Source organism: Furipterus horrens, unplaced genomic scaffold (genome assembly GCF_987537825.1).
Source record: "Furipterus horrens unplaced genomic scaffold, mFurHor1.1.pri manual_scaffold_4, whole genome shotgun sequence".
Classification (NCBI taxonomy): Eukaryota; Metazoa; Chordata; class Mammalia; order Chiroptera; family Furipteridae; genus Furipterus; species Furipterus horrens.
In genome coordinates, this window is record NW_028327174.1 from 199,484,943 (window position 1) to 199,501,301 (window position 16,359).

The window sequence follows — 16,359 nt, forward strand, 5'->3', positions numbered from 1 at the left end:
AGTGAGGCCCAAGGGAGCGTGAGGAGGAGCCAGCCCCACGCCCCCCCCACGTTGCACGGTCGCAAGCCATTCCTTAACCTTGGCCGCGGGCTGCGCCGGCCGGTGAGAGGCGGGCTGGGGGCGTGGCCTTGGCACCCCGGTACCCCGCCTACCCCGCCGGCCACTGGGAAAGGGGGCAGCACGTGAGCGGGGCGGGGCGCGTCGGGCGCGCACGCACGCGGGCGGCTGCGTTTCCGGTCGCAGGCCTATGCTGAGCTCCCCGCGTCCCTGGGGGGGCGGCGGCGGAGGCGACGGGGGCAGCAGGGGGATCCGGAAGTCAACATCATGTCGAGTCTGCACAAGAGCCGGTAAGTAAGGGGCCGCCGGGCCAGCCGGACCTTGCCCTGCGGAGGGGGCGCGCGCGGATGCGGCCAGGCACCGGCAGTCCCCGGGCAGAGGGGCTCGGGCCGCTGCCTCCCATTGCCTGTGGGCCTGCGAGAGCGCGGAGCGGGGGCAGCCCTGCCTCCCTGCCCCCCGTGTCACCCCTCCTCCATTTCGCCCTTGCCTGGGACCCCGGGTCTCCCCCTCCCCTGGCGTCTTCCTGATTCAGGGCCTCAATGACCAGTTCCCCACGCCCCACCCTCCGTCTCAGGACCCTCCGCTTTCCAAATACTTCCCGTCCCGGTGCTCGTATTTTTTTTTCACTAGAAACGTTAGAAAACCTGGGTTCTGTCCGTGCCCTCTCCCAGGCCAAACCCTGCAGCGCTGGCTAAATTTTACTTCGTCTTCGGTTCTCCTCCAGGACTTGTGTTTTAAAACGCTTTGTCCTGGCCTGCAGGCAGGCCCGCAGGTCTCCTAATGGACGTACTTCGGGGCCTGGAGACCTGCGTGCGGGTGATAGAGGCCCGCTGTCTACGGATCGAATTACTGCTGGTTCCTAGGGTTCATCGAGTTCAGACGGTGGAGCTGTGGGCCGGGCCTCGCCGGCAGGAAGTGCCCAGTAAATGCCAGCTCACGGCTAGAATGTGTCTGATGTCATGGTGCTTGTTCGAGAACCTCTAGCGAAGAGTATTTCTCTGTTTCTGGGCTTCGAGGAAGACGTGATCTCGAGTTCTGTGGCTCCCCGGAGCTGACTTAATTAGGACCTTGACGGGCTTGGCGATCTTTATGTCCTGAAGGGGGGAGTGAGGAGCAGGTCGGAGGTGTAAGGGGACTGTGGGTTGAGGAGTGGTACTACCCTGTCGGCTTTCAGTTTGAGTGTACTTCATTTGCCGCCTCCTTCGGCCTTCCAGGATTGCGGATTTCCAGGACGTCCTGAAGGAGCCCACGATCGTCTTGGAAAAGCTCCGGGAACTCAGTTTTAGTGGTAAGAGGCAACGCTTCATTTTCAGGGTTTCCCTAGAGCCGTGGGGTGGCTAGGATGGAGGCCATGCCTGCTCAGCTCTGGGGGCCAGCCTGCCCCTTGGGGCTTCTGCAGATCGAGTGGAACTGAACAGCCTGTGACTGCTGAGCTTGGAAGGGTTTCCCAGAGGAGTGGCAGCCACGGTTAGTGGCACAGTTCGCTGGCCTGCAGGCCTTAGGGCGCTTAATTGGCGTCTGAGTGGTGCTGGTTGCTGCGTTGGAGTAACTGGAGGGGACTGAAGGTGGCAGGAAGAGCGAGTGGAGAGGAGACTTCCCGACCTGAGGCTGGGTCTTCCCTCGTTCCAGCACGCTCCCGTGTTGTAGAATTTGGTGAGCTGCAGGGTAGTTCTTGGTTCTCTCCCTGGCTTGCAATCAAAGCCTGCTCAGGCGACAGTAAACTTTGGTTAATGGTGAGATTCCAGCCTTGAGACCCTGTCTTGAAGAAGCTACACCTCAACGGCGTTTGACTTTGCCCTCACTGGCATGATTAATTAACTGCCTGGCAAGAGATATTGTCTCATCTTTAAAAAACTCCAGGGTAGTCTGTACAGCTTCTTGTCACTGCTCTGCCTTTGTACCTTGGTCAGTGAGGAATTCCCGAGTAGCTCCCCGCAGCCCCCTGCAGATTCTGAGACTGGGGCATTGCCTCCTGTTCATGGTGTGGCAGATGGTTATCAGGGTGGCTTGACAGTATTGTGGAAGTTTGTCTTTCTGTTCCGGAGTGATAGTTAGGCCCTTAAGATCTTGAGGGGTCCGGGAACTGCACTGGGTTGAAAAACCTGCGTGGCCTCAGGGGAGGCAGTCTGCAGCAGTGGGGAAGGATTTGGGTTCTAGAGTCAGACCTGTGTTTGAGTCCTTGATTGCTCTTTCTTTACAGATGAGTTTCTTTAAAAAAAAAAATTATTTATTTTTTAGAGCGAGGGGAAGGGAGAGAGAAAGAAAGGGATAGAAACATCAATGTGTGGCTGCCTCTTGTGCACCCCCACTGGGGGACCTGGCCTGCAACCCAGGCACATGCCCTGACTCGGAATTGAACCAGTGACCTTTTGGTCCACAGGCCAGTGCGCAGTCCACGGAGCCACACCAGCCATGACTCGGATGAGTTTTTTTTATCTGTAAGATGGGGACTATGATGCTGCTTTTCCGTACTTACTAGGGATATAATAAGCATACAGTGCAGTTAGGTACGTAGAGCACGAAGCACTTAGCATTCGTAGCCTAATTTATATTCCAGACGAACGTACGGAATACTTTCTCTGCCACGCCCTGTGCTAGGTACTGGGCGTGCAAGACAAACGTGGCTCTTGTCTTTCTGGGGCTCACCCAGTAGTAAGGGTTGCAGATGTTAAATAAGTACCCAAGTTACGTTATGCAGTCCAGTTGTGATGGGTTCTATGAAGAAGTCACGGAGTCATTATTTATAATGGGTGACCTGACTGATTGGGATGGGATGGTGGTTGGTACAGGCTGCTCTGAGGAAGAAATATCCAGGATGAGAAGGTTCTTTTATCCTCAAAAGAACATTCCAGACAGCAGGAGCTCTGGCCTGGGGTCAGGGGTCGGGTCAGAGAGAGAAATACGCACAGGATTAGTATCTAGTCTAATAGTCTCTGTGATGGAAAATAATTCTGGAAAAAGTACTTCTTGCTCGTGCTACGCCTGCCAGCCGGCTACAAGGTGGAGGGCTGGGGGCGTTCTGGGACGCCGGCCGCAGGGCGTGACCTCTGCCTGCTCTGTCCACAGGCATCCCCTGTGAGGGCGGACTGCGGTGCCTCTGCTGGAAGGTGGGTGTGCTCGGGCAGGGCTTCTGCATGGACTGTCCCCACCCCAGCCCCTCCTTTCTGTTCCGTGCCTTTCCCTACCTTGTCTGGGGAAGCTTTCCTGGGAAGTCCCAGGTTTTCAGTCCCTCTTGGTGTCCCCTCCAGGATCCCCTTGGGGATGGAACACTTTCTAATGCCAGCGAAGCCCTTTGCTTCCTGGTCCAGACACAGTGGTGGCAGTGATGCGTATTGGGACCAAAAAGGCTGTGCTTTGTCCAGAGCTGTTAGCTGACGTGGGAGTGGGAGCCCAGGGCCCTAGTTCCAGGCCCCTTTGAGCGCAAGGTCCCGTTATCATCTGGAGGAGTCTGTGAGGAAGAGAAGAGGAAAGGATTGGTTTGGGATAAAGGAGGAGGTGGGCAGTGGGGAGGAAGGGGGAAGCCCCCCCCCAGCCCAGGCCCACGCTCCTGGGCTTCAGCGCGTCCTGTCGTCTCTGGGCATCGTCAGGCGTTTTCCCTGGGGCCTGTCAAGCTCTACCTGCTGTCCAGGGTTGGGCTGGGCGCGTCCCCAGAGCTTTGCTCCCTTCCCTCTGTGCAGATTCTCTTGAACTACCTCCCCTTGGAGAGAGCCTCATGGACCTCCATCCTGGCCAAGCAGAGGTGAGACCCAGGGCAAGGGGGCTGACGCGAGGGAGGGTCTCTGTGTCAGAACACGTGGTGCTGAACCTGTCCTGCCTCCTGTTGGTGCTTCTGTGTCCCTGGCTCCCTGGGCAAGACGTTCGGGAATCATCCCTCCATTCTCTTGTCTCCCGCAGGGAGCTATATGCTCAGTTCCTGAGGGAGATGATTATCCAGCCTGGCATTGCCAAGGCCAACATGGGTGTGTCCAGGGAGGATGTGACCTTTGAGGACCACGTGAGTAGGGGTCATCAGCAGGGACTGAGGCTACAGAGTGGGGAGGGGCATGGGCTTTGGATGGTCAAGGTCCCCTTCAGAGGATGGTGCAGCTGGTCTTGGTCTCGTCCGGCCCTTCCTGTCCCTCCTTTCGTCACTGGCTGCTCAGCCTCTGAAGGCGACTGTCTGTCCCCTTTGTCCCCAGGCTCAGTCAGGAGCCTAAGTGATAGCTGGGGCTCAGGAGGTGCTGTGAGCAGTGCTCAGCCAGGCCCTCCGCAGGCCTTGCCTCTTCTGATAGTTGAGGCAAGTCAGAGCGGGGTGGGAGTGACGATAAGCTGCCCTCCTGCGGCCTGGAGGAAGCCCCCCGCGGACCCCCAGTGCTGAGCTTCGCCTGCGTGCTTTGCAGTGTAGGAAGTGGAGGTGCAGCAGACCTGGGCTGTTCTCCAAGGATGGTAGTCGGTGTCTCAGAGCACTGATGAGTTAGATTCAGAGGGACTTCATGATACGCCGTTCATGGCCCCTCGTCCGTTCTGCCAGCAGGCCTTTCGCGGGCACCTGTTGCGTGCAGCGTTGTAGGGCCGGAGCGGCAGGGAGAAGAGGGTCCCGCCGAGCGGGCTGTCCTCGGCGCAGACAGCAGGGCTTGGCTTCTAGCTGTGGCGCTTGAGCAGGATTTGGGAGGCTACAGGAGGCTGGCGCTGCTCCCCGGAGGCTGTCTCCGAGCCACCGCGGGCCTCTGATGGGGCTGTTGGTGCGAGGCCACTGCTCAGGCCCCCATACTAGGGTCCGCCTGGGGGGCCCTGGCCAGGCCTCGGACAGCAGCTTGTTTTCTCCCCGCAGCCGCTCAACCCCAACCCCGACAGCCGGTGGAACACGTACTTCAAGGACAACGAGGTGCTGCTGCAGATCGACAAGGACGTCCGGTAGGCCCGGCCTGGGAGCGGGCCCGCGGGACCTCCGGGGGGTTCCCAGTTCTGCCCTTTGCTTTCCAGCCCAGGTCCCTGGGGTCGGTAGGGGGTGTGAGAAGCCTGTTGGTCGGTGGTCTGGGTAGGTAGGTCCAGGCCCCGGTGATGGGGGCCCTGAGGATGGGGCTGGCGAGGGCAGTGGGGCGGGGGGGGGGGGTGTTCTGTGCTTGCCCGGGCCTGGCAGTCTTTTCTCCCTGCGTTAGTTTCCGTCGTCCTCGGCGTTTCTGGATTCGCCTGGTCATTCCTTCAACAGATAGATATTGAGCCCCTGCTCCATGCCAGTCCCGGTGCCAAGTTCAGGGTTGAACGCTGAAGAGGCAGACACGGTCCCTCTTCCGGAGGAACCTAGAACCTTGCAGGGAAGACGGGGGTTCAGCAAATTAGACCTACTGCGTAATTAGCATTTATGGTCAATGCTCTGAAGGAAGAGTTCGGGGTGCGTCTAGGTGTTCAGGACACGCCCTCCTTGCCCGAGGGGGCAGTGTTTCAGCTGAGATACGGGAGTCGGGCCTGGGGGGAGAGGGAGGGAAAGGCCGTGGCGGGTGTGATCTGCCTGTGCGGAGGCCGAGAGCCTGTGGAGCTCGGCATGTTGGAAAGGCAGTGTGAAGGGCAGTGTGGCTGAGGCCGCCATGGAGGGAGGCACGGGTTGGATCTTGGACTTGATTCCAAGGACACGGGGTGGTCGTACAAAGGTTTTAAGCACCAGAGCGACAGGATCAGATAAGGGGCTTTTTACAAAGCGTTGTGAGCGCAGTGTGTGCGTGAGTGTGCTTTTCCACTCGTCGTGGAGGTGAGCAAATGCCAGCTGTGCAGTCCCGGTGAGTGGTGGGTGGCCGTGGGTGGCACCTCCTGCAGGCTCTGGGAGGGGCTGGAAGGAAGGCCTCGTCTGCAGTGGGGCCAAGTCCTTAGAGCTGGGGTCCTGGAGTCCGTCCACCTTCCCCAGTTGTTAGCTGTGTTTCCAGCCACGGACCACCCTGGGTGCTGCTCCTCGGCCAGTGCTCATTGTGCCCAGGCCCACGAGCAGGTGGCCTCTGGTGGGACCCCAGCCCAGAGCAGCCCAGCCAGGGTGCAGAAGGGGGCTCTTGCCTCTGTTTTCAGGCTGGTGTTGAGGCAACCTCTATTCACAGGGTGTTTTAATGGTCCTATTTAAATCAAAAACTGTGTTGAACCCAGTTCTGGAGAAACTGATTCTGTCTTACGCTGGTGGTGATTGTAGCATGTTCATTGCTTTTGGAGGGCAGGTGTGCTATGTGCTGTGTATAAGCAGTCTGAAAAATACGCATATCCTGCAATCCATATATTGTAAACACTTGATCACATTCTTGAGACTGTCTTCAACCGTTTTTTGTTTTGTTGTTTGAGAGAGAGAGAAACATCAGTTTGTTGTTCCACTTATTCATGCACTCATTGGTTGCTTCTTGCATGTGCCCTGACCGGGGATCAAACCTGCAACCTTGGGGTATCAGGACGATGTGCTAACCAGCTGAGCTACCTGGCCAGGGCTCAACTTACTTTCCCTCTCACTTTTTATGGATGTTAATTTCCCATGCCAGCTGTGTAATATTCTGTACAATGTGTAACTTAACCAAACCTCTTTTACCATTTTAAACTGCACTACAGTAATGCCTCTGTACATGTTAGATGTTTTTGACATGGGAAGATGTTTATGGTTTAAGGGAGTTGGATCATAAGATCATAAGGACATATACATTGTGTGTGTGTGTGTGTGTATGCTTGTGTATCTGTCTGCAAACACATAACAAGGTGGGTGTATCTGTTATGACTATATTGCCTCTTAAAAACTATACAGTATTCCCTCACTTATCGCGGGGTATTATGTTCCAGACCCCCCCCACCCCACAAAGTAGGAACCTTACATTTATTCTACACTCTTAAACCTACGTAACTTTAACAATATATGTATACAGTATCACAAAATCCACGATACAGCGAAAAATCTGCGATAAATAATTAAATATAATGTAAAACATCCCGCGATACAGTGAGGCCGCGATAAAGGAACTGCGATATAGCGAGGGACTGCTGTATTGTTTTTTTAAGTATAGTGTTGTTATGTTTTTTAAGTGTCTTTTGGGATACTGGAATGTCTAAAACCTCCATCCTGAGTAATGGTGTTCTCTCCTGTCCCCTCTTGACAGGAGGTTGTGCCCAGACATATCCTTCTTCCAGAGGGCCACTGAGTACCCGTGCCTCCTCATCCTGGACCCCCAGAATGAGTTTGAGACCCTTCGTAAGCGGGTGGAGCAGACGACACTGAAATCCCAGACAGTGGCCCGGAACCGGAGCGGGGTCACAAATGTGAGAGGCAACCCGGGGGCGCCAGGGACTCCCCATGACAGCCATTTCCTTTTGCTTCCCTTTAGCCACTGTCCACTGGGCCCATGACCGTCTGTCCTAATGGTTACTCAAGGCAGCTTGGATCCTGCCGGGGCTCTTTGAGAAAGCCAGGCCTTAAGATCAAGGCTGGGCGTAAGGGCTGCTGGGAAGGCGCCTGTGTGCAGTGAAGGAGCTGTGCTGCTGTTCGGTGGTGGAGATGGCTCTTTAAAAAGTAATCACACGTAAAAAAAAATAAAACAAAAAAGTAATGACAAGTGTGATGGGAGCGATAATAGGTGGGGAGCTGACCTGGTCTGGCTATCAGGGAAGACTTCCTTGAGGAAGTGGCATTTAAGCTGAGGCTCGAAGAGCTCGGAGGGAAAGCTATTCCAGGCGGGGAGGAGGGCACATGTGGAAGTCCTCAGGCCGGAGAGAGCATGGTGTGTTCACGGGATGGAGGAGTCCAGTGTGGCTAGAGGCAGAGGGAAAGGGACAGGGTTGCTGGAGGATGCTGGAGAGGTCGGTGGTGGCGAGGCCACACGGGGCCTTTGTCCTGGAGGCTGGGGAGCCCTGGTAGCATTCTAAGCAAGGCAGGGATGGGACTCAGGTCCGCGCTTGCAGAAGAGTGCTGTTGGTGCTTTGGGGTTATTGATCGGAAAGGACAGGAATAGAGGTGGAGAGGGTGTCTGGGGCCTGGGAGCTGGGGCTGGGCCAGAGCAGGAATGGATCTGAGATAGTAGGAGGTAGAATTGGCAGGACTTGCGCTGGCCAGTTCGTGCTGAGTGTTTGAATCCGTCTTCTACAGCTTCCTGTAACTCTGTAGCCAAACAAGTGTATAATCTTACCTCTTAACTCATACCTGCTGCTTTGGTACCTGGAGCTCTGATTTCCTCAAAACTTTCTGCTGTCCTCCAACCATGGAAAAATTCTTCTCTGTAAGCTCCAAAACGCTAGAGACAGTTAAGTGGAATGACTGATCAAGGCTCTGTGTCTGTGGGAGAGCAGCCCCTTCCCGCCCCGGGGGTCATGGGCAGTCACAGCTGATGCCGGGGTCCCACGTGCCCACCGTGCAGCTGGCTGTGCTGGGAGGTGCAGGGTGCTTGGCTGAGCAACTGCGGGGCTCACCGTGTGGGCGACCCGCTTACTGAGCTGCTGATGTCCTCGCTGCAAGGACCTCGCCTCTGTCATTCATTTCACTAAAGTCATTGGAGACTGAGAGCCAAGTTCTTACCCATTTTAGGTTTGGACCTTGTCCTGGGGGCAGAACACCTGACCAGAAGCCTCCTTGCGAGCGTCCTAGACCCGTGGTGGGCAGTTTGAGTTAAAGCTGACCATCTCTTTGACTGTAGGCAAGTAATACTGGGCTCACCTGCCTAGGCCTCCAGTGCCTCTTCTGTAAACTGGGCACATAGTGATCCCTTACTTATCACGGGTATCACGTTCCAGACCCCCCGCGATAGGTGAGATCCGCGAAGTAGGAGCCTTACATTTACTTTACTATTTATGTATATTTTAAGGCTTTATAAACCCTTCCCACACACTTGTAAACCATTTCCAGTCCCTTATTAACCTTTTCCACACTTTTATAAACACTACTTGTGTCCTTAAACATATTCTACGCTCTTAAACCTACGTAACTTTAACAATGTACGTATACAGTACCGCAAAATCCCGCGATAAATAATTAAATATAATACTGTAAAAAATCCCGAGATACAGTGAGGCCGCGGTAAGTGAGCCGTGATATAGAGGGGGACTGCTGTAGTCATTTCTGCCCTGCTGGGCTTTAGAGTTGCCAAGAAAAGGAAACGAGGTCATGAGGTCAGGGCTGTGCACAGTCTTGGAAAGCACTGGGCTTCCCTGAGGCCTAGACTTCAGGATCTGGAGTCGGCTAGACTGGGATCGAATCCCAGTGCCGCCACTTAATGCGAGACCTGACGAGGGACCTAACTTCTTTCAGCCTCACTTTCCTCATCCTGCAAGCGATGCTGAGCGATTGAGAGAATATTCCAGGCTGCGAGAGCATTAGTACATGGAGGCATGCTTGCAGAACACCGTCTCGCACACAGAGCACGCTCGTTAAATGTTGGTGATGTCTGTGTCTGTGCATGTGTGTGTGCCTGTATTTGCATGCACGGGTATGTGTAACAGGAAAGGGAGTGGAAACGTCCCCAGGGCCCCGCACCTCCAGGACAGTGCCCTGCACTGCCCCTGCCTGGGCTTGCCTGTGGCGCTCTCATACAGATCCCCCCGGCGCCTGAGTCTGCGGAGCTCCCGGGGGTCCCGCTGGGCTGCCAGCGCGGGGAACCTGTGCTCAGTTGCACAGATTTTGAGCAGGGATTATCATCTCTGTTTATGTCCCAGCTTTTTGTTATGAAAATTGTGAAACATTCAGAAAAGTTAAAAAAGATACAGTGCACGCCTGTATACTTTCCACTTAAATTTACCAGTTGTTAACGTCTTCCCGTGTCTGTGTGTGCATTTCAGAGAGTGACTTGCAGGTGTCCTGACCTTCACCCCAAGTACTTCAGCAGGCATCTCCTGAGAATAAGGAGTTCTCCCCCTTACCACCAACACATCTAGGAAGATTAACAGGAATTGCATACTGACACCTGACATCCAGGCCATGGTTGCGTGTCCTTGGTTGCGCTAAGAATATTTTTGATTTTTTACTTCTAAACCAGGACCAGTCCAGGTTTATGTATTGCATTGGGATGTTATGTTTCTCTCGTCTCTTGATCTGGAGCAGGCTTCCACTCACCTCAACCCTCCACAACATTTCACTTTTTGAAGACGCTTAGCCAGTTGTCTGTTTTTGACATATTAAAATTTTGTTTTCTAAATTGTACAACATAACTTATGTGCAGCAAAGCGCACAGATCTTAGCTATATAGCTAGACGAACTTCTTCTGACATATATGCCTGGGTGAAAGCCACCCAGAACAGGACACGGAGAAAGTGCCCCTGCCCAGCCAGTACCCCTCTCCGCAGAGGGAACCCTGTTCTTCCTTTTGTCGCCGTAAGTCAGACTTCAGTGTAGCTGTCTCATAGGACGCTCTGCGTCCTGGCTCCGTCGGCTTGCGCCGTCCTGGGGGTGGTAGGCACCCTGGACTTCCCATACTCTGGAAGTTAAGGTTAGACTTAGTGTAGACACTGCTGGTGAGAACATACTGTTCCTGATGCCACCCATCGTGTTAATGGCTCCTCTTCTCCCCCAGATGAGCTCCCCACACAAGACCACAGCGCCAGCACCCCTGAATGAGTACGAGGTGCTGCCCAATGGCTGCGAGGCCCACTGGGAGGTGGTGGAGCGGATCCTGTTCATCTACGCCAAGCTCAACCCTGGCATCGCGTACGTGCAGGGCATGAATGAGATCGTGGGGCCACTCTACTACACCTTCGCCACTGACCCCAACAGCGAGTGGAAAGGTAAAGGGGCTCCTGCTGCCAGCTCCCTAGAAAAGCGGACCAAGGAGAGCCAGGCTAGTGGGCTTTCTCAGGCTGTGCAGCTCACATTCTATCTCTGGGCCTCCATTTTCCCTGTCAGATAAGGGGGCTGGCTTGGGTCCTCTCTGAGATCCAGTCCGGCTCAGGCTTTCTAGAATGTTGGAAGTTCTTGATATTTTAACTGAATTTCGGGTAGAGGAAATGAGGTGTATATACAGGAAGCTGAACGGCAGAAAGAATTTAAATAACGATTTGAAAAGTGTCATCAGAAGAGCATGTAATGAATGGATAAGGGGTGTACAGTGTTGCCAGGAGATGTAAGAAGAAAAAGGGGATGTCCTTAGTCTGGGGGTAGAGAGTGGCCAAGGACAGGGAAGGCATAGAGCCTGACCTCGGCGGGGGGTGGGGGGCAAAGACTGAAACCCAGGGATGAAGGGGAGGATCTCACGTAGGAGGGCTTTGGGTGGCACTTGGGAGGGCTCCAGCTCCCTTCGGCTGCCCTCACCCTGCCCTATCTCATCCAGAGCACGCCGAGGCAGACACCTTCTTTTGCTTCACCAACCTCATGGCTGAGATCCGGGACAACTTCATCAAGAGCCTGGACGACTCACAGTGTGGCATCACCTACAAGATGGAGAAGGTGTACTCCACCTTGAAGAATAAGGATGTGGAGCTCTACCTGAAACTGGTGAGGACCCCAGGACCCCAGGACCCCAGGGCCCAGGGCAGACAGATGGAAAGGGGCAGAGGACAGCAGACTTCTTGGGCTTCCCAGGTCCAGGGCGAACTCTGGCTTGAGTCTGGGATTGAAAGTGGCTGCCGCTGCTGAGGGAGCACTGACCCAGTGCCGAGAGACCAGGCGGCAGGTGCTGGGCGTGCAGGCAGGCTGGCGATGAGGGTGGGGGGTCTGGTGCCCTCTCAGTGCCAGGCATAGGCCAGGCATTCGCCACGTGCTTCTTGAGTTCAGCCTGTTTGTCCTCTAAGAAAAGAAAGGGAAACTTCACTTTTAAAAGTTAATAATTTTTTTAAAAATTGATTTTAGGGAGAGATGGGATGGAGGGAGAGAGAGAAACATGGATTTGTTGTTCCACTTACTTATGCATTCAGTGGTTGATTCTTTGTTTGTGCCCTTCCCGGGATTGAACCCGCAACCTTGGTGCTTGGGGACAACACTCGGACTGAGCACGGCCAGGCCCAAGTTAAGAATAATTTTTAAAAATTATTATAATGGTATTCCATGTTTATGTCAGAAAAGAGTTCAATAAAAAGAAGTTAATGTAGAAACAAACAGTTTTGGGGATAAGAAAATACAATCTATATAAAGGTCTTTGGAAACATATGGAGTTATGTTTTTGCTGTTTTGTAATACGCTTTTGCAGTTAATAATATTCACTGTGGCTGACTGGGGGCTCGTTTCTGCTGGGACTGACTGGCTCATAGGGCTGTTGGTGGAATAAAGCAGTGAGACGCTATACTTAATGTACTGGGCACAAGGCCGGGCTTGCAATCAGTGCCCAGTTAATGGTCTCTCTGTCCGTCTATAATCTGTACAGTGTTTTAAAAGAACCGGAGCTATCTTTCTAAATCTAGAGAGCTTATATAAAAGTTTGGGTTTATGGCTTCTGTGTCTGACAGCACTGGCTGTCAGCAAGGTGCTCTGGGCAGCCCAGTGCCATCACCCCCTAGTGTGCGCGGCACTCACCCCTGGCCTGCTGCCTCCTCGGTTAGGTCCTGGGGCCCCCCTGTTTATCTGAATTCACCTCTAAAGACTGCATGGTGTCAGATGGCAACCAGCCAGCATGGACTCTTGCACCCACCCCATGCCTCTCCCCCCAGCAAGAGCAGAACATCAAGCCCCAGTTCTTTGCCTTCCGCTGGCTGACGCTGCTGCTGTCCCAGGAGTTCTTGCTGCCTGACGTCATCCGCATCTGGGACTCCCTCTTCGCTGACGACAGCCGCTTTGACTTCCTTCTCCTCGTGTGCTGCGCCATGCTCATGTGAGTGTGGCCATGGGCAGAGGGGCGGGGGGCTGCTCTCACCAGGCTGAGGAGGGCCTCTGGGGTCCTCGGGAGAATGTCAGACCAAACTTGCGCGGGGTGGTGAGGAAGGAGCGGGATGGGGGACGGGGCCAGGCTGGACCTGCACTCCGAGCAGCCCAGGGTCCCAGCGCTTCGCTGCTCGTTTTCCTTAGATTGATCCGGGAGCAGCTGCTGGAAGGGGACTTCACCGTAAACATGCGGCTCCTTCAGGTAATGGCGTTGGCAGGCTCAGTCTCAGCCATGAGGCAGACGCTTAGCAAGCACCCACCTGCGTCAGCTGCTGAGCCGGGCGGGGGTCAGGAACTGTGGAGTGGAGCAGGCTTTAAGAGCCTAGACCCCTGCGGCAACTCTGGGTTTGGGTGGATTTGAATCCCGGCTTTGCCACTGACCTTGAGTGGATGACTTGGCGTCTCTGATCTAAGTGCTCTGCCCGGGTTAGTCATACCTGGGACACAGCGGCGCCCGGCAGGGGGTCGTGCTCACTGGCCGTCCTGCTCGGCCCTGGAGCGGGCAAGTGTAGGGCTTAGTGGCGAAGAGCGCAGGCTCGAGGGTCAGACAGCAGTAGGTTCGCGTCCTTGTTCTGCTGTGACAGTCACACGACCGGAGCTGGCACCTGGCCTGGGCTTGGTTTTCAGTAACGTCATTGAGTAGATCTATAAACTAGGCATAATCATAATGACTGCCTCGCTGAGCTTTGAGGTGCCCCAGTGGGCTAATGTGTTGTCGTTAGCCCGGTGCCAGGTGGGGAGAGGTGAGACGGGGTGGTCCTGGTCCTAAGCAAGTGCTGTGAGACCCTGTGGGGGTGCGGTTGGGTTGGTTATGTTAGTGTGACATGTGGGGGTGAGGGCAGAATGGGGTGTCTGGTAACCTGTGGTTCAGCATGGTGACAGGTCCCAGTGGGAAGGGCACAGGTGTGGCAGGGGCGGCAGAGGGCGAGCTGACTTCAGAGGCATCTTGTTGGCCTTTCCCGTGCCCAGGATTACCCCATCACGGATGTCTGCCAGATCCTACAGAAAGCCAAGGAACTCCAAGACTCCAAATAGCCTGACAGCAAGAGGCCCAGGTCTGGGAGAGAAGGTCCCTGTGCCCCAGCTTCTGGGACACATTTAAAGAAGCCGGTGGGATCCCAGCCCGAGGGGAAGCTACAGGACTGGCCCACTCCAGGCCTCCTGCCCCTAGGCTGCTCCCCCTGGAGGCACGCTGTGCCATGCTCATGCTCCTTCCTGATCACCAAGCCCTGGCTCTCTCTCCACTCTTGAACCCTGGGACCCTTTTCCCAGGCTGCTGAGCAAGGCTGGAGCTCCTGCAGTTGTTCCCTGGAGCTGGGGCAGATCGGGGCCGCTGGGGGCTGGCGTAGGTCCCTCCCAGCCTCTGCCCTGCCGCTCCCTCTCCTGCTCTGGCCACAGGGGAGGTGCTTGGCCAATGAGCCAGAAACCACTTCTTCTGGGGTTGGTGCTTAGGCTTCTCTGTGGGGAAAGTGATGCTGTGAGGGAGCTGAGAAGCTGCCATGCTCAGGTCACGCCCTCGGTCCCTTTCACTGAGAGTGAGTGTGTGTGTGTGTGTGTGTCTGTCTGTCTGTCTGTCTGTCTGTCTGTCTGTCTCTGTCTTCATCTGCCCTGTGTATGTCTCCTCTGTGTGTCCGTCAGTGTGGATGTGAGGGAGGCAAGGGTATCTTTGAATCTCTCTAGGTCTCTGCTGCTTCTCTGTCTCCCTCGCTTCTCTGTCCACCTCTCTCACAGAGGCTGTGTGAGTCCCCTTGTGTCTGCTCCTATCCGTTGCTCCCCTCTGCCCTTCTCTCTTGGGGTGCCTTATCCCCAGCCTCTTCTCAGTACTCCCCTCCATGTCTGTGAAACCCAGAGACAGAATGTGGAGTCAGGCTCAGCACAGCCCCTGGAAGTCAACCTTGGCCTTCGTACCCTAGTCCAGTCACCAGTCCTAGGCTCCCAGGTCCCTCAGACTGGGAGGGAGTGGCCTCACTTGAGAGCCCTGAACCTGCTCCCCCCAGACAAATCTTGGAAACCAAAAGCTGCTGAGAAATGATGGTCCATGAAGCTTTGAGCCTCTTACCCTCCTTTCTGCCCGTGGATGGAGGAGGGAGGAGAACCGAGTCTTCCCAAGATTTCCCCAGACGAACAGGACATTAAGGGGATCGTGTACCAGGGGTTGGAATCCAAGTGCTTCAGAAGGGTAGTCATTCCCATGGCTTCTGGGGCCCATCCCAGGGAGGCTGGGGCCCATGAGGAGCAAATGGGACCAAGGGGAGCCTCCCCAGGTCAGGCAGAGCTGAGCTCAGCGGCCCTGGACCCTGTCAGGGCCCTGGGCGCTCTGTGGCTCCCAAACTGGCCCTTCTCTGGTCACCGGCTTGGGCTGTTCCCAGGATATGGGGCAGGTGTACGTAAGGCAGGAGCTGTTGGCTATTCCCACTGCTGGGCAGGGGGCGGGGTGGGCTTATTCTGATCTAGGCCCCTCCTTTTGTAAGGAGGAGGGTGGTTTGGGTCTGGAAGGCTGCATAATGTAGCAAGGGTCTTCATCCTTTCCTGAGACTGGCTGGCAGCTGTCCTGTTGCCCCCAAGGCCTTCCTGAGTCCGGCAGCCAGGGCTGCAGCTGCTCACAGGGGCCAGGCTATGGGCCAGGAGCAGCTTCCCCCAGGCTGTCCCTTGGATGCTGCTGGGACGTTTCTGCACTTGCCTTTTTGCCGCCTCCTCTCATAACACAGTTTTGGGAGACTTGACTATTTATTCAGACTCCCGGTTATTTATTTCAGATTGACAAGTGCTTGGTTTGGGGATGAGGGTGGGGGCTGGTAAGGTAGAAAGGATCTGGAAGCATGGTCTTCCTGACATTCTGAGGTCAGATCAGCATCCTCTCCCCCTGCCTCTGGAACCGAGTGTAAGGGGAGGCTCCAAGACCCCTGTCCAGGGTGGAGACACTCCTCCCACCAGCCCGGCCCACCTTCCCAGACCTTGTCAGCTGGTTGTTCAGTTCCAGCTTTGACTCCTTCACAGCCTGAGGCTTGGGCTACAACCCAGCAGACACTGCCGAAGACACCTGATGCATTCCCTCTTGCCTCTGTCCTTGCCCTCCCTTTTGGGACCATACTACTTGAATCACTGCATCTAATTTGCCTCGGTGGCAGGCCTGACACTGGTGCCCTCTCCTTGATTTGGGGATGAAGGTCAAGAGCACAGGGACCATGTCCAGGTTTGGCTGAGGAATAGACCTGCCCTTGGCGATTCCCCCTCCCCAAACTCAGGAGGTTCCCAGACAGCCGAGTGCCCAAGTGTCCTGCTTGGGGAGCCGTTGCACCCTGGCATTTGAACACTTAGAGGTTGGGGTGTGTGAGTTCAGCAGGTCTCACTCCAGAGGGTCAGAATGTTAGTCTGCCTTTTTTTTTTTTTTAAATCAGTTTTGTTTCTTGAATCAATGTTGTTGATGACAGGTTGTCTTTAATAAATAATGTGTTCTTTACAATGGGCATTGGTGCTGTAATGGACTGAAACCTTTGAGGCATCAGAGCAGGAAAAAAAAGCTTGAGCAGGGCTGG

General features: G+C 55.1%; 1 protein-coding gene across 1 annotated transcript; it reads left to right on the forward strand.

The window, feature by feature from the left end:
- Positions 1–216: 216 nt before the first annotated feature.
- TBC1D13 (TBC1 domain family member 13) lies at positions 217–16,286 on the forward strand. The gene is made up of 13 exons (XM_090274845.1): positions 217–347; positions 1,272–1,345; positions 3,124–3,164; positions 3,735–3,796; positions 3,952–4,051; positions 4,868–4,950; positions 7,152–7,311; positions 10,548–10,758; positions 11,301–11,464; positions 12,613–12,773; positions 12,968–13,025; positions 13,793–13,878; positions 15,952–16,286. The coding sequence occupies exons 1-12, from the start codon at positions 325–327 to the stop codon at positions 13,856–13,858; spliced, it is 1,203 nt and encodes a 400-aa protein (XP_090130971.1). The 5' UTR covers positions 217–324; the 3' UTR covers positions 13,859–13,878; positions 15,952–16,286.
- The last annotated feature ends 73 nt before the right edge of the window (positions 16,287–16,359 follow it).

Bases quoted from the DNA above. Each gene is read 5' to 3' on its own strand.
- TBC1D13 (XM_090274845.1), top strand. From the start codon at position 325: ATGTCGAGTCTGCACAAGAGCCG. The intron at 4,052-4,867 runs GTGAGTAGGGGT...TTCTCCCCGCAG, and splicing joins ATGTGACCTTTGAGGACCAC to CCGCTCAACCCCAACCCCGA. The intron at 4,951-7,151 runs GTAGGCCCGGCC...CCCTCTTGACAG, and splicing joins CAGATCGACAAGGACGTCCG to GAGGTTGTGCCCAGACATAT.